This window comes from Lissotriton vulgaris, chromosome 6 (assembly GCF_964263255.1).
Source record: "Lissotriton vulgaris chromosome 6, aLisVul1.2, whole genome shotgun sequence".
In the NCBI taxonomy this organism is placed as follows: Eukaryota; Metazoa; Chordata; class Amphibia; order Caudata; family Salamandridae; genus Lissotriton; species Lissotriton vulgaris.
This window is the reverse complement of record NC_141694.1, coordinates 1729327530-1729345550: the sequence shown is the minus strand read 5'-3', so window position 1 is coordinate 1729345550 and position 18021 is coordinate 1729327530. Positions and strand designations below refer to the sequence as shown.

Below are 18021 nucleotides of genomic sequence, written 5' to 3'. Positions count from 1 at the left end.
AAACCTACACACCAACCAGATTTCTCTGCTCCTGTTTCCTTCAGACCTCCTTTGGTGGGTTGACTGGTAGGCTCACATGAGGACAATTTACTTTTGAGTTTATTTTGTATTTTTATTTGTAGTGCAGGCCACATTTTCATGACAGGGCGCTCTGCACAGATGCAGATATATCGTGTACAAACGAAGAGCAAAATATCACGGAGCAAAATCTTTCAACAGAAGGACATCAGGTTTCTACTTAGAGTTCTCCTGACCGAGGCGGCCTTGGGGGTGTATAGACTTTAATAAGAGGTCAGAAATGTAACCCAAACACGATTTCTGCAGAGATGAACGCTGCATTGAATACTTTGATGGGACTATTTAAGTACGGCGTAGTAAGCAGTCGTGTGCTGAACTGTGGGGCCCTCTGTAATGTAGGCCTCAACTGCACATCAGGAGTGCATGGGCCCTGGGCCCTATGCATTCAATCAGCATTGCAGCCTTCCGATTTCAGTGCAAATTCGAGTATATGAGCCGTGCAGTGCTCTAGGTCTGTGAGGGTGTCTGTTAGCAACAGCTAACCACTCATAAACAATGTTTATATACCAATTGTAAATTAACAAAAAAGTTATGCAAAGCATTGTCAGAGACAATGCCAGTAACTCAAAATTTAATGCTGCGAGACCTATTGCATTGCAAATGCTTGTTTTACTGTTAGTTGGCTCCCTGGTCAGTTGGGAGGTGTCCGTTACGCTGCTGGTTCTATTAAAGTCTGTACTTACTACTTACCTATTAGTCGCCTGCGTAGTTACTTCACTACATATTCCATTCATTCTTTCATCCATCATTCAATCTACATCCACCCATTCACTCTGCTATCCATCCTCATCCATTCACCCACTCTGCCAACAATCCATCCATCCATCTACCCACCCTGGCAGCTATACATACATCCAGTTTATCATCCACTCTTCCATCCATTAGTCCGCCCCTCCGTCCATCCATCCATCAGTCCACTCTGCCATCTTTTCACCTGTCCATCCACCTATGCATTCCTTTACTTTGCCATCCTTTCACCTGTCCCTCCATCTATCCATACCTTCACACGGTCCTCCTTTCACCTGTTTATCCATCCACCACTTACCCTTTTACCCACACATTCATCCACCCACTCATTCATCTGACCCTCCCTCCCTCCCATCCATCCATCATTCCTTCTAATATTCCTTTCTTCTTTCTTCTTTCCCTTTTTCCATTTACTCATCTTTCGTTCTTCCTTGCACCTGTAGGCTCTTCTATTCTATGTTCATTTCTTGCTATACTTATGGGCTTTTATCTATCACGTTGCAAACAGAAGGGGCCATAAAGAACTCCTTCCCCGTTATTGATGCTAAAGCAAGGAGGTTTTGAACTGGTTGGATGTTGATTCCTGTAGAAATGGTGCCAGGGATGATGACAGTGCAGCCGATCGAGTCCAGGAGTATAGAGAGTATTCTAGGGGCTGTGAAGTAGCTTTCCTTCTTTGATTGTTGTGCATAGGATCTATGCATTGCTCTGTAGTAAGTTCCAACGCTGGCATTGCAATACATTATATCTGGACATACAAATTGTCTCTCCATTACTCAGAACATAAAGGTAAAGTAGGTACCAGATGTTCGGGAGTACAACCGGGTTTACTGTATCGTACAGTAAGTCCTTGTGCTATTTTCAACACATTCCATAAAAGGCTACTACAGATACAAGATTTTACATAGTCTCTGTGTTTCTGTTTTTGTCGCACAATCAATTTATTAGTGCTGTAGTATTATTTTAATTTTCTTGTAAATTTAAAGTACATATCTAAAATTAATTTACATTAATATTCAACATAAGCATATATTTATTTTTGAGCTAAATAACATTTTTTATTGTTCCAAATAGTTTACCATGCAGCTATATCTGCCTGACTGCTGAGTTTCCTATGGCAAAGTATAGGGAAAAGTAAATAAATCTATTTAACTTAAAAATAAATATTAAATATAACTTGCAGTCGGGATACAGCAAGCAACTTTCTATGCAGCCCCAATAGTGTTTTCGAACATTCTCAAGAGGGCAGATAGCTATTTTGCAGCACCAGTTACAACTGGACCGGACGTGTCATACTCTGTTTACCTGGATCTGCTTGCCAGGGTGCCCGCTAAGCCTCGGTCCCTCAAGAATCTCTCCTTACAATGCAAACTGGTCTTGGCAGGCCGGCAGAAGGCTTGAGCTACAGGTGCAGGGAAAGCGTTCTTGGCTTCCTGGGTGATGACCCCTTACCTAGCTGGGGGACTGTCAGACTTTGGCCCTCAATCCTGGTTACAGCAGCTCAAAGTCTTGGCACTTTTCTTTCCCCTGATGAACTGTGCCGTTGAACAACTTGTGCCACCCAACAGGCTCAGGACTCAGCTGGTGTTGAATGCTCACGTAACATTCCACAACCCAGCAAGTGCATCCTAACAATTCTAGAATTCACACATGTAATATGGAAAACACCTAGAGAAGAAGCACATTACAACACAGTCTGCCTTGCTGGGTTTCAGATTTGCGCTTACCGGACCACTGGAGACATCAGCAACGAGTATTAACTCAATGAACCATCTTGCCAGCTGATCATGATCAGGAGATCCTGTCTTGAAAGCGAAATCTCAAGTCACCATTGTCATCCGACAAGGTCTTGAACTGTGGAGGACGTCAATGGCTTCTCTCAGATACCTGTGTTATACCCCACTACAGCAGCGATGTTCATTTGAATTACTCAGACATTTGTAATTTACTTTGCACTAAATCTACCTTGTTATTATAACCTTCATAATATTTAAAGGCACCCGGTGACCAATATGTAACTCCTGTGTAGCTAATGTACAACTGGAGCAACTTAATAGTCCCTCCCTAACCCATTGCTGCTGTCCATTAACCTACTCTGTCTGATGAGCTTTTTGCACCGATGCATATCAGCACACAGGTGATTGGCTGCTTAGTACCCATGGATCACCCAAATCAGCCATCTTCCAGGCAAACAAACAGTACCTGGTTCACAAGCATAACTTACACTTTGAAAAATGTATACTTTTGACTAAGTTTAGTGCGTTTAGGCTAGTCACAAATTCCGAGTGTAAATTTACTCCAAAATATTAGCACACTTACCCAAAAGTGTAAATTACTCAAAAGTGTATAGCCTCAAGTCCTTCAGTTTGGTGGAAACATGTAAATTGCACTTTCTGGGAACATTTACACTGGGATTTTGTGATTAGCTAAAAAGTAGTTCTCTTTCTTAAAAGTGGAAATTACTGAAAAGTATGTTATCTTTGTGAATCAGGGCCATAATTTTGAGTTTAAGGATATTTTTAACTGAGGCAGAGTTTTAGGTTTAGTTTAATAGTGATTAATATCCCAAATAGCAAACCCATTTTTATATCTATAAGAATCCAGTCTGGTCTGGAATGGAAAATTGTGGGACATATGATTGTTGGTGTGTCAGCTGTCATACATGACAAGTGGCGCCCAGCTGTTGCACAATCATCACAGGCATTCCTCATATCATTGCTGAGTGAAGTTAACAACGTTCTTGTCATCACAGTGGCTATGCCTTTGTCAACCACTGGTGTGATTATGAGTGTGCAAACCACAGCAGTGCCTGGCTAAAAGGACAACACAGCATGTTTACTTTTGTTTCCCAACGTTTTATGACACAGGGAGGGCAGCAAATATATCCTGGTAGCCGCTGCAAAATGGCAATTAAATAAGATTTTTTTCAAATTTGTACAGGAAATATAAATACCCACACCAGCAATCGGTTGCTTCGCATGCACCCACCGAATGTGAGGGTGACAGCTAAGAGGGAACACCACCAAGACAACCCAGGAAAACAAAATATATCAATAACAACTGAACCTCTTCCCATTCCCCAAAGACTCATTACGTCAACATGTGCATGGATACCTGTATGCTGGGTTCTCTGTGCCTGCACATGTGTATGTGAATGAGTGCCTGTTTTAGTGTCTCAGGGTGCATACACTGTACAAAAACCAAAACGATTGACATTATCTTTGCTTGTTTATATTGTAGATCACTCTTTTACTGATGTGTATCTATTATCTTGTGCAATCTGGAAGATTGTTTTGGTGTACTGCAAAAAAGAACATTAGTACTATTTGGTTCTTTTAAGCAACAACTTACCAGATACGACTGTGTTTCTTAATATAGTCCATTTACATACTCCTGTTTCTTAAACTGTGTTGTTTTCTATGGCATGCTGTTAACATCTGCTTGTTTAGATTGGTTGGTAATTGAAGCATTTTGTTTAAAAAAATATTTTATAACGTTTGGATATTTTAGCGACAACCTGCTTTTATATGTTTCTGATTGACTTCTATCTATTTGGAAGCAGTTTGCACTTGCACTTTCATTATTGGTAAAAAAAATAAGTCATCAGGATAGAACTGTTGGTGGGGCTGGTCCAAGAAAGTACCTGTCTTGGGGCACAGTTATATATTTTTTTTATGTTAAGTATGTGTATTTATATTTATATGATATTTGTTTTGTACAATTCATGTTGCTTTTATGATCCTAAAGATAAAAACAAAAAGCTTTTCAATCAATCGTTTTTTTTTTACAGCAAAAGCTGCACTTTGTGAGCTTGCTAGGCGCCGGCCTCCTGTGCGGGACAGCTCTGGCCATCATCATTCCAGAAGGGATTGAGCTTCTAGAAGATTCTTCAAGAGGTCAGAATATAACATGTTTGTCAGTTGCCAACAGAAAAAAGACAATAAGCCATTTAGTTCCACTAAACGGGATGGGTCTGAGGTGCCGGGTTTTTAGAGACCCGGTGGTGCCAGGGGACCACACCCGAAGACCTCTGGGTTCTCCCTGTTCTGGACTACAGAAACACAGAGTCTTCTAGTTGAAGTCAGAGATCGAGTTTTATTGGTTGCAACCAAGTAACATGTGTCCTAGAATTACAACAGCACGGGCTGTAAGTTCTCAGGAGACTGTTCGATTTTACAGAACCAGCCTTCTCCTTATATACAGAAATAACAGCTGCGGGCAAGAATTCTTGTGTTTATGATATGGTTATACACATATTTCTACAATAATACAAAGAGCGAAGTCATGCTGATCAGCACATATTTTAGAAGTCCAGATCGTGATGGATTACCCAGCCAGGCCCAGAATTCCCATCAGATATCGATGAAACACCAATAAGGTCGGGCATCCTCCCGTCGTAAAACTGGTCATAAACAAGGAACGCGGACAGGTGTACGTGTGTAGAAAACATGGTCTGTATGCGGTGAATGGTTTATGGCATGTTGTGCTTTGATGATATCTTACTCGGCCACTGGGCGAGGAGCTGCCCAAACAGGTTTGGCTGGAGGCAGTGGAGTCAGCTCGGCCAGGTCATGGGGAAGTCAGCTACGGTGGATGTGTCCTTTCAGATCAAACTCGGCCTTAATCGATTGACTATATGAGGGCAAGTCATAAGATGGATGCCGTTTACAAAATGGAGTCCGAGGGTTCGGAACGGAAACCACGATTTAAGGGTGTTAGCATCACTCAATCGTGACGCAAATGCATAGGGATAATGTCCTAATCATTACCGGTCCGTCGATACCAAATTCGTCATGGTAAGACGATATTTTGTGATACGAGTGTTGGACCTCGATACCGGTGGAACAGCAGGGTCCGGAATTTCAGTACCACAGACCCTCCTTTTGCCCTCATACTAGGCAATAACTCATGTTAATCTGAGTTCAAATCTGTATTGATGAATTCATGGAGATGCTGCTGTAGCATCATTCTGTTGCTCAATTCGTCCCTTGATACAGGCTTCCTTACACATGAAGTAGCACAGAGGCCACATATTGCAGGAGCGCACTGTACAAACAGGCAGAACATAAACAGAATGGCTAGGATCATCCCAATGAAGATCAGAGTTTTCCATCCCCAGGCAGAGATCAGTTCCCAGAGCCACCCTAGCAGGGACCAATCCCCTTTCTCCATGTGAAGGGAATCAGATATTTTGTGTAATTTGGAGATGGCCTGGTATACTGTCGGAGCATTGTCAGGGATGAAAATGCAGCAACTAGATTGGATCACTCTACATACACCACCACGGTCTGCAAGTATGACATCTAGGGCAACCCTGTTCTGGAGTGTCATAAGTCGATCCGACTGAAGCTCAGCTGTCAAGTTGCTAAGGGCACCGGCCGTTTCAGTCACGGCGGGCTCAACTATCCTCGTCAACTGTCGAATGTTCCTGCTGTTCACCATAGGCCCCCAAAATGGCAGAAAACCCTTTGCGAAGTCTCCAAACTCTTGACCCGCAGTGTCGTCTTGACTCACGACACCCCTAACTGTCCTTGTCCGATGGTAATCTGCCCCGGCCGTGTAGGTGGGTGGCAGCAGAAACGAGATAAAGCATGTGCCCGAGAAGTCAGTGGGCAACCAGGTATAGGCTTTGTCATGGCAGACGAAATAGGTGCCTTTAGCCGCCGAGAATGGAGGGGAAGTTCGGGAGGCAAACACATATGTTTCCGTGCATACGCTCTTCCCCAACTGTGCTTTGGGATCCCTGCCAATACCTTGCAGACATAAGTGACCTCGGTGGGGCACTATCCAGACTGGGGAGGATTTCTTTGTTTTCTGGCTTTTGTTTAACACCTTGGGTGCTAGGGGTTTTCCCGCTGGGTGCTGAAATCTTGAAATCCCATGCTTCATGACAAAGCCAGCTCGTCATAAGCACAGCGCAGGTAACACCCATGACGAGCTGGCTTTGTCATCAGCACTGAAGGGGTTAAAGAGATCCCATATTTAGTCATATTCCAACGACTGTAGGGAGTGAGTTCATCTTTAGGAATCGTTTGATACGTGTCAATATCCCTACTCATATTTCTTATTCCTGCCACTAGTGCCTTGTTGCTGGAGTCGCTCTCTGTGGAACGGGGCGGGTATGGTTCTAGGGCGAACAGGAACATGGTCTGGAAAGCCCACAGAGAACCATAATAACTGAATGGCAGGATGAAGTATGGAATGCCCTTATCTGTTGTGTGCGGCATGAGTCCACATATCCAACAATTCGATGTGTTCATTATAGACTGGTGCTGGTGTAGGAGCTGGATGAAGGAGTTATTTACAAACTCTAGTCTTCTGGCAGACTCGTGTTCAGGAAGAGGGTGAAAGGAGTGTAAAGAAACAGTTGGAGGAGGTGTGGGCTGAGTGTTGTTTACAAAGGTGACTTGAAACGTGGATAAGGTATAACCAATCAAGAACATCGTTATGCTACATATCATCAAAATACATATTATCAAGAATCTCTTTCTTGCCATCACAGTGCACATTTTTTTTTTTAAAGTTCATGTGTCTAGCAGGTCTCTCTACCTTTGGAAACTCCATCCTCTGGTTGCTGCCTGCGGTGGGAGGTTGCTTCTGCCAGGGAGTGCGCTCTGTTCAGTCAGGGGTAATTCCCTCCGACTGACCAGAACCGTTGACCTAAATGTCCCCAGCTGTACTCCCCAGACTTCAACCGCGGCCCTAGCAGCAGAACCGGATGGCGGTTCGAAAATCAAAAATGAGCTAGTTCCCTGGGCGAGAGAGCTGTAAAATCAAAAATAGTTCATGGGAAAAAGGGAAAATCGCACTAATTTGATTATGTCAGTTCCTTGGTCTTGACCTCAGATTATATCGTTCTTTCCCAGGTACGGTGTGATCTTCAAACAATGTTTCAGGTTCTGTAGTGTCCAACTGCATTGACGGTGGCACAGATCCTTGCAAAATACAATCGCTCTCTTTATCGGTACCAGTTCCTTTTAATCGTGCATCGCTGAAGGGGACAAAGCGAGGTATGAACTCTGTCTCGGAGTCAGCGACTCCTTGCTGGACCCACCGGTCATATGGAAGGGGCAGCGGGACCCTTTTGCAATGGGCGCCGTGCACCGAGTGTTTTTTCCTGTGGACACGTACTGCAGAGCGGGTAGATAGCAGGACCTGGAAAGGTCCGGTCCAGCGAGGCTCCTTGTTCTTTGTTCGCCTGAAGTTCCGAACTAGGACCCAGGAGCCAGGTTCGATGGCGTGGCCTGGATCGTCAGACGCCGGCGGAGAGGAGCTGTGGACCTGTTGATGTAAAGCATGCAGTTTAGTTGTCAATTCGTGCAAATAGTCAAACAGTGCGGGGTACTCTATTTCACTCAATCTCTTGGGTCTGGGCACACCCCAGATGTTAGCTGGGCGGCCGAACACAATTTCATGTGGGCTAAGTCCTAATCTGGAATGGACAATCATTCTGGTAGACAGGAGTGCTAAAGGCAGGGCGTCTGGCCACTTAAGACCTGTGCTGGCTTGGATCTTGGCTAATTTTAACTTTAACGTGCCGTTATAGCACTCTACTAATCCAGCTGATTGGGGGTGGTTTGCAGCGTGGAATTTCTGCTGGATGCCTAGACACTCACACACTCTCTTCATCACTCGTCCCACGAATTCACTTCCATTATCACTCCAAACAATCCTAGGCATGCCAAATCTAGGGAAGAATTCTTTGACAAGGGCCTTGGCAGTTGACAATGCAGTGTTGTCCTTAAGGAGGTACGCTTCCACCCACCTGGAGAAAGCGCAAACAACAACAAGCACGTATCTCAGGTTGTTACACCTCTCCATGTGGATGAAATCGAGCTGCAAGACCTCGAACGGGTACGTTGGAGGCGCAAAATGACCAGCTGGAGTCGGGGTTCCCCTACCGGGATTGTGCTTCAAACACACCATACAGTTTCTGACCAAATTCTCTGCACATTTTGGGATACCACTATTCTGCCATACTGGGGCCAACAGCTTACAGATTCCTTTCACACTGATGTGTGCCATTCCATGGGCCATCGTCACCACTGCGAGCACATAGGCGTTAGGTAACATCCATCGCTGATGTTCTGACAGTTCGACCCAACAACCATTCGCATCTAATCTACCCTTGCTTTCTCTCCATTCATTCACCTCTTTCTCAGTGGCATCAGCTTGTATAGATTTCACGCTTTCGATGGTGTCCTCACACATACCCACATCAGGGGTCCATCTAGCAGGACCTACAACATACATCCGACTCATTGTGTTCCTTGCCGTCTCTTTCGTGACCTCATCGGCAAATGCATTCCCTCGACCAACATCATCTTGAGTCTTTCTGTGTGCACTGCATTTCACAATTGCAACTTGTAGGGGCAAGGTCAGTGACTCGAGAAGGTCGTGTACTAGCTGGCCGTGTTGAATTTTTGCACCATGTGACGTCAGGAACCCACGTTCACGCCACAATCTTCCAAAACTGTGGGCTACGCCAAAGGCGTATTGGCTATCAGTATACACATTCACTCGTTTTCCTTTCGCCAACACACACGCTCTTGTGAGTGCGACTAACTCTGCTGCTTGCGCGGAATTGTGGGGGATGCGAGCTGTCTCTACAATTGTGTGTAATGTTGTCACGGCATATGCTGCGGTCGTATCACCATTTGGCAACTTGAAACATGAACCATCAACCCATAACGCATCATTACATTCAGGGAGGGGAGTGTCCTGCAAGTCTACTCTCCCTTTTGTCTCTTCCTCCGTCCTAAAGCAGCAATCATGTTTTTCAACCTCATCTGTCTCGGCTGGAATGGGTAATAACGTAGCAGGGTTGAGTGTATCACACCTCTTTATGTGAATGTGACTCGCTAACAGTGTCAATTCATAGCTGGATAGTCGAGCACTAGTTAGATGTTGTGTTTTCATCCTGTTTAGTAGGATATCTACTGCATGTGGGACCATAACGATCAGAGTATTATTCATGACTAACCCAGCAGACTGTCGAATACAGACAGCTGCTGCAGCAGTGGCCCTCAAGCAACTTGGTAATGCCTTAGCTACAGGATCTAGAGTCGCAGAGAAATACGCACATGGGCGTTGTTTGTCCCCAAAGTGTTGCGTCAAGAATGATAATGCGCAACCTTCCTTCTCATAGACATATAATGTAAAAGGCTTACTGTAGTCGGGGTTGCCCAACACAGGAGCCGAACATAATGCCTCACGCAACTCATGGAAACTCGTCTGACAATCTTCAGACCAAGGCAAAGGATTGGGTGTGTCTTTACGGATTAATGCCAGCAAAGGTTTGGCCAATAGTGAGAAGTTCGGTATCCATTGTCTACAGTACGATGTAATGCCCAAGAAGGCACGCACTTCTCTTTGTGTCCTTGGGACGCTCAGTTCTGCAATTGCCTGTATTCTTTCTGGGGTCAGTCTCCTTCCCTCCGTCGATAAGATGTGACCTAAGTAGGTTACTTCTTGTCGACAAAATTGTAATTTGGAAAGCGAGACTTTGTGCTTCATGTCACATAAATGATGTAACACTGACAATGTCACTTGCTTGCAAACTTCTTCCATGTCTGCAGCGATCAGCAGATCGTCCACATACTGGATTAAAGTTGCACCATCCTGCAGAACAATCGTGTCTAGTTGTGTTTTTAGAGCCTGACTGAATATTGATGGACTTTCACAGTAGCCCTGAGGAGCGCGTTTAAAGCGGAAGCTTCGTCCTCCTAAATTGAAGCCAAAGATATCTCTGCTCTCCTCGGCAATCGGGATGCTGAAGAAAGCGTTCTTCAGGTCAATCACTGAAAACCAATTGGCTGAAGCTGGAACCATTGTCAATAAAGCAGTAATGTCGGGGACGACTGGAAACTGTGGTACAACGATCTTATTCACTTCCCTGAGATCAATCACAAATCGGTACACAGGGGGCTGTGAAGGATCGGTACACTTTAAGACAGGCAAAACAGGACTGTTACAATTGTTGCCTGTTGTCTCTTCGATGACATCTTTCTCGATCAGATCGTAAACGATCGCTGACAAAGCCTTTTCACATTCGTTTGAGATTCTATATTGGGGAATGCGTGGTGACCTAACATTAGCTTTCAATGTTATGACATATGGCGTTATTTCCAAACGACCTACATCATTAGAACCATTCGCCCAAAGTACATCCGGAAGAGATGACAATTCGGTTGGAATATTTTCCTTTGCCAAATACATTGGAGAAATTACTTTTCTTCCTACGGTAAGCTGTACTCCCGAAGGGGAGCAGTACAAAGTTGCATATAATCTCTTTAATAAATCCAAGCCTAACAAGTTTTCGCCACAACCTGTTGTAAGAATGAGGGGTGCTTCTAATTCGCATGGGCCAACAGAAATGGGCATGGGACTAGAGATCGGGTTTCTAACAGGGGCGCCAGAAAAACCTACTGAAACATTCATTTCGCCAGACAAAGGTGCGCCAGGAAGTTTTGAGTGCATAATAGAACTTTTTGTAGCACCAGTATCCAGCAGAAATGGCTCCGACACTCCTGATGTGGTCACCTCGACATAAGGTCCATTCTGATCTACTGGAACTGAAACAACTCCCTCTCTTTGTCCATGGCTGTCCTAGCAATTGTTACCCTCATTCTTGTTTTCCGCGTAATAGTCATCTGCATAGTACTGAGCTGACCTGGAAGACGCATTATTCTGTTGGTCAAAGCTATTCATAGAATTCTGAGGCGGAAAAGAAGTGGTATTCTGGGGGAAATTTCCATGGCCCCTACCTCTAGGAGCCTGTTGAACACCTCTACCTCTTTTACCGGAAACACCGTTTAAGCGTCGCGCAAGAGCTGGACAATTACTTTTGAAATGACCCTCTTCTTTGCAATAGGCACATTGATTCGGGCCATACGGAGAACGCTGATGGGAAAACTCGTTTCCTTGCGCGTTTCTCGAATACTGCTGCGGTTGTTGATAATTGGGCTGACTAGGAGTGCGAGGCGGATAGGCTTGCTGGAGAAGAACTTTAGTTTTTAACTCTTTAGTCTTTTTATCTGCCTTATCTAGCTCATCTTTGCGCCTATTTTCGTAGTACTGGGCTGTGGCTAGAATCTGCGCTGACGTGGAAACGGCCCAAGCACTCTCTGAATCTTTCAATTTATTGCACAGTTCAGGAAGCAGATTATGTACAAAATTGTCTACAAACAATCTTTGGCCACCCTCGGTAGCCATATCCTGACCACTATGATCGGTGAAAGTCTCCTCAAATCTCGTGAAAAAGTCAGACACATTCTCATCTTTCTTCTGCTTGCATGCAGACAGCTTGTCCCAATTTACGCGCAATTCAGGCATTAATGTTTTCATGTACGCGATACTCCTACCGGGAAGTTCTGCTATTAGAGGCTCGGGTTTATAACCACCGACTTGTCTAGCATCAGTAGCAGTAATATTAGCCCATGAGTCACCTAGTTCTTGATCATGATCTGTATGACAAATTTTACTCCATAAAGGATGCGGAACAACATTCCCAAACAACATGTCTACATCCGCTAAATTCATTATACATGAGCTGGCAGTCTGTGATAACTCCTTGTAATACCCAGTTGGGTTTTTACGTGGGTCAGGTAGTGTCTGTTTGAGTGCTAAAACTTCAGATCTTTTCCAGGGGACATGTACCCACACACGCTGGAAATGCGGCAGAATTGGTGGATTTACATTCGCATCACCTTCCCTCCATACTGGAGGAACCTCTCTCATGGGGTACTGTCGCGCCTTTTTCTTACCTGACACATCATCTTCATACAATGATCTAGAGACATTTCCCTTACTCCTATAGGATAACAATAAATCTATTGCTTTTTCAACATCGGCACCTACAATCATACCTTCATAGAACTTAAAACGCATACGGAATAATTCCTGCATTTTGCGTTTGGGATCGTTTGTCTCCAAATCTTCACAAAGATATACACACATCTCTTCAAATACGTATCTCTGAGTGGGCGCATCCCACTGACGGAAAACTTCCATAACGGACTGAACATCATATCTAACAGTGTCAGTAACCCATTTGCGTGCTAACTCATTTAGCACTTCTCTTTCCTCGTAATACGGTAGTTGACTACGCAACTGTCTACGTCCTGTTTTAGGGGTCGTTTTAGGGGACCCAAAGAAGGGTGAGAACAGACCAGTGACAGTACTTGCCACTCTCTGTCTGACAGAAGGAGAAGCTTGTGGCGAGGCAGATGCGCCAGAAAAGACAGGCTGATGTAAAGAGGAAGTCGAAGCAACAGCAGAGGTAGTTGAGGCAGTAGCAGACGTAGTATCATAGTGAACAGTTGGAGCAGTGGGCAAAGTTGTAGAAGTAGATGGAGTATGTAGCAAAGGCGGCGGCCCTTGAGAAGGCTGCGCCGGAGAAGTAGGAACCAGCTGAAGAGGGGCTGGTGCTTGTGCAAGAGCTGCATTTCGTGCACTGGGGCGCGGTATAACAAAGCGCTTTGGGGGTGCAGTAGCGTCTAACGCATATGGGGGTGGTGAGTTTAATAAGTGGGACATTAACGGATCTTTCTCTGATGTTCCCTTTGAGCCTTGTCCCTCATGTGGTAACATTGGGTAGCATTTATCTACTGCTAGTTTCTTACTCCTAAGCATTCGTTCACTTTCTTGCTCTTCCTCATTATCCCTGTATGCAACGGCGGCTTGCACCATTGACATACCTCTTTTGGTTTTCTTTGCTAATTTTATTTCTTTCTGTTTGGCTTCTTTGCGCCATAAGCGAAAAGAGTCAAACATCGCCGGCCGGGCTTTCTTCTTGAACAATTTGACCTCGAGGTTGTCTAATACTTCTGAGTCAAAACTACCATATTGGGGCCATTTTAAAACACCATCCTTGCGGGTGTATTTTATCCACACTTCATTATACGTGATAGGACCTACTCCGTGCTTTATATATAACTCATATGTTGGAGTTCCAATCGGAGGAACCGGACACGAATCCTCTAATCGGGAGTCCCTACTACAACCAAGACAAAACAAGTTTCCAAGTCTGCTAAGACCAGGCATCTTCGCTCACTAGTCTAGCTTCAAACTTCAAGGGATTATCTAATTATGATATTGTCGTGAATACACGAATCCCTCGGTTTTGGTGCTTGCAAGAACCAATACAAACCGTATCTCGAGGATACCAAAGACTAAGAACCAAACTAAGGACTGGGAGACGCTCCACTTATACTTAACTGAATATTGAAGATCGGTGACGTCACTAGAAGACTCGTCTATCGTTTCGCTCTACCAAGGATCACTGGGTCCAAAACAGGGCGATAGTCAGGGCAGCAGTCCTTCGTAGCCGTCGGGACGCGGGGAACCTCGCGGCAAAGACTTTCGGAACCACGTCGACATGCAGGGGTCGCTGAAGTGGCTGGCCTTCCTCTGGAATTTTCACACGAAGCTCCTCACGAACATCTGGCTTGGACCGTCACCGCTTGATACCGCCTCGAGTTGGGCACCAACTGAGGTCGGGCATCCTCCCGTCGTAAAACTGGTCATAAACAAGGAACGCGGACAGGTGTACGTGTGTAGAAAACATGGTCTGTATGCGGTGAATAGTTTATGGCATGTTGTGCTTTGATGATATCTTACTCGGCCACTGGGCGAGGAGCTGCCCAAACAGGTTTGGCTGGAGGCAGTGGAGTCAGCTCGGCCAGGTCATGGGGAAGTCAGCTACGGTGGACGCGTCCTTTCAGATCAAACTCGGCCTTAATCGATTGACTATATGAGGGCAAGTCATAAGATGGATGCCGTTTACAAAATGGAGTCCGAGGGTTCGGAACGGAAACCACGATTTAAGGGTGTTAGCTTCACTCAATCGTGACGCAAATGCATAGGGATAATCTCCTAATCATTACCGGTCCGTCGATACCAAATTCGTCATGGTACGACGATATTTTGTGATACGAGTGTTGGACCTCGATACTGGTGGAACAGCAGGGTCTGGAATTTCAGTACCACAGGTCAGCTAAATGCAAAAGGAACACCGAATCCGGTGCACCACTTCATTGAATTCTACCAGACTTTGTATTTTAGGAAAATAATTATAGATCATTTTTGAGAGGTCAGCACAAGTGGGGCTACTCTCTGGTGCCCCCACCACCGCATGGTCTTTCTTTCCGTGTGGGGTGGTATGACTCGATGCTCAATACTGGCATTTGGGCAGTTACTTTATTGTGGCAGTGGTTTTTGATGTCTTTCACCAAATTTACAGGAATTTCTGACCTTTTGCCTATTTTCAAGAGCAGTAAGGGTAGTGGAACTAGGGCCAGTTTCCTTATTCTTCATAATGACTTGTTCCTAGAATACCTTAGTAGTACTAGGTTTGCCTTAGTTCAAGAGCCCCATGATATTTAACTCTGCACACAACAAGACATCAAACTTGGAGCAAAAATTTGTTTGGAAGGGCGGGTTTAATGTGAGGATTGGGTAGCATTCCTCCAATCCCCTGACTGCTGTAAATCTGTGAATATTGCATATTTTTTCACCAAAAGAAGGGTAGGAAAGTAGACAGTTTGCTGACTGCCATGAAGACATTTTTCCATGTTTACCTGAGTAAAGACTGTTTTTTATCGAGTAGGTATCCGTTCACAGAGCAGTACCGGAAGGGAAACCTTCTGGGATGAATACCTCTACTTTGACTCATCCTATTAATATTAATATTATTATTATTTTTTTTTAATAAAAAGTTCTTATAGAGCGCAGAGCTACCCACAACAGGCTTCCAAGTGTTGACGGAACAAGTGAGGACAAATGAGGTCTTGCACAGCTTAGATGAAAAGAGGAGTTTTCAACTGTTTCCTAAAACGAAGAAAAGTTTTTTTCTGATCCAAGCTGGACAGGAAGGGAGTTCCTAAGTTTAGAGACCAGGTAGGCGAATGAACGGCCCTCGCCTCTTGCTCTCCTGATTCTAGGAATGGCTAGGAGGAAGAGGTAATTTGATCTCGGTTCCTTGGGGGCACTGTATGGAGTAATGAGATGTTGAAGGATATGTGGGCCAGGGGAATGCTTTATCCTCTTTGCAATACATAGCACCCCGAATTCTAGTCTTTTGTTTATAGGCAACTAAAGAAGCTGAGCAAGCGCCGAACATACTGATTGCAGTTTGGGCAAGCCCAGCAAAACTCTGGCTGCGGCATTCGGAGTAACCAGCAGCTTTCTGGTGACATATGAGGGGCTGCCAATTACCCTTCTTTGCCTGGGAGACCATGGTTAGATCATTATCTAGAATGATGCTAGGGCTTTTTACTTCCCATGTAGGAGGGAGGTGCTCCACCAAGTATGGGGGCCAGAGGAATTGATCCCAAAGTGGCAAATTATTTCCAGCCACCGTTACCTCTGTTTTATCCCCCGTTTAACTTGAGACAGCTTATAGTCATCCAACTGGTCACCTCTTCCAGGCAGGTAGTTAGTCTTTTAAAGGTTGAGTGAGTTTTGGGCAACTGGGATACAACAATAAGCCATTTAGTTCCACTAAACGGGATGGGTCAGCTAAATGCAAGAGGGACACTGAATCCTGTGCATTACTTCGTTGAAATCTACTAGACTTTGTATTTTAAGAAAATAATTATAGATAATTTTGGAGAGGGCGGCACAAGTGGGGCAACTCTCTGGTGCCCCCACCACCACATGGTCTTTCTTTGCCTGTGGGATGGTATGACTCGGTGCTCAATACTGGCCTTTGGGCAGTTACTTTATTGTGGCAGTGGTTTTTGATGTCTTTCACCAAATTTACAGGAATTTCTGACCTTTTGCCAATTTCCAAGAGCAGTAAGGGTAGTGGAACTAGGGCCAGTTTCCGTATTCTTCATAATGACGTGTTCCTAGAATACCTTAGTAGTACTAGGTTTGCCTTAGTTCAAGAGCCCCATGATAATTAACTCTGCACACAACAAGACCTAAAACTTGGAGCAAAAATTTGTTTGAAAGGGCGGGTTTAATGTGAGGATTGGGTAGCATTCCTCCAATCCCCTGACTACTGTAAATCTGTGAATGTTGCATACATTTTCACCAAAAGAAGAGTAGGAAAGTGAACAGTTTGCTGACTGCCATGAAGACATTTTTCCATGTTTACCTGAGCAAAGACTGCTTTTTATCGAGTAGGTATCTGTTCACAGAGCAGAACCGGAAGGGAAACCTTCTGGGATGAATAACTCTACTTTGACTTATCCTATTAATAGTAATATTATTATTATTATTATTATTATTTTGCAATAAAAAGTTCTTATAGAGCGCAGAGCTACCCACAACGGGCTTCCCAGTGTTGACCAAACAAGTGAGGACAAATGAGGTCTTTCACTACTTAGATGAAAAGAGGAGTTTTCAACTGTTTCCTAAAACTAAGTAAGTTTTTGTCTGATCCAAGCTGGATAGGAAGGGAGTTCCTAAGTTTAGAGACCAGGTAGGCGAATGAACGGCCCTCGCCTCTTGCTCTCCTGATTCTAGGAATGGCTAGAAGGAAGAGGTAATTTGATCTCGGTTCCTTGGGGGCACTGTATGGAGTAATGAGATGTTGAAGGATATGTGGGCCAGGGGAATGCTTTATCCTGTGTGCAATACATAGCACCCCGAATTCTAGTCTTTTGTTTATAGGCAACTAAAGAAGCTGAGCAAGCGCTGAACATACTCATTGCCGTTTGGGCAAGCCCAGCAAAACTCTGGCTGCGGCATTCGGAGTAACCTGCAGCTTTCTGAAGACATATGAGGGGCTGCCAATACCCTTTTTTGCCTGGGAGACCATGGTTAGATCTTTATCTAGAATGATGCTACAGCTTTTTACTTCAGATGTAGGAGGTGCTCCACCAAGTATGGGGGCCAGAGGAATTGAGCCCAAAGTGGCAGATTATTTCCAGCCACCATTACCTCTGTTTTATCCCCGTTTAATTTGAGACAGCTTATAGTCATCCAACTGGTCACCTCTTCCAGGCAGGTAGTTAGTCTTTTAAAGGTTGAGTGAGTTTTGGGCAACTGGGATACAACAATCCAGGTGTCGTCTGCATAAAATAACATAGTGAAACCTAAGGCACAAATGATATATGAAAGAGGCTGGATGTACATATTAAAAAGCATAGGGCTCAATGAAGAGCCCTGTGGCAAGATCTCTAGCTCTAACTGGTGTATCTCTAACAAAAAAAGTCCTTCACTAACCTGAAAGCTACTATTGGCTAG

The 18021-nt window shown here is 44.5% G+C and overlaps 1 protein-coding gene across 2 annotated transcripts in view; it reads left to right on the top strand.

Annotated features, from left to right (window-relative positions):
• Positions 1–18021, top strand: part of LOC147709380 (zinc transporter ZIP9-like) — a 149413-nt gene that overhangs the window by 8293 nt on the left and 123099 nt on the right. For both annotated transcript variants that reach the window (XM_086927958.1, XM_086927959.1), the window contains exon 2: positions 4616–4721. In XM_086927958.1, the coding sequence (XP_086784084.1) occupies positions 4616–4721 (106 nt within the window). The remainder of the gene's footprint in view (positions 1–4615; positions 4722–18021) is intronic.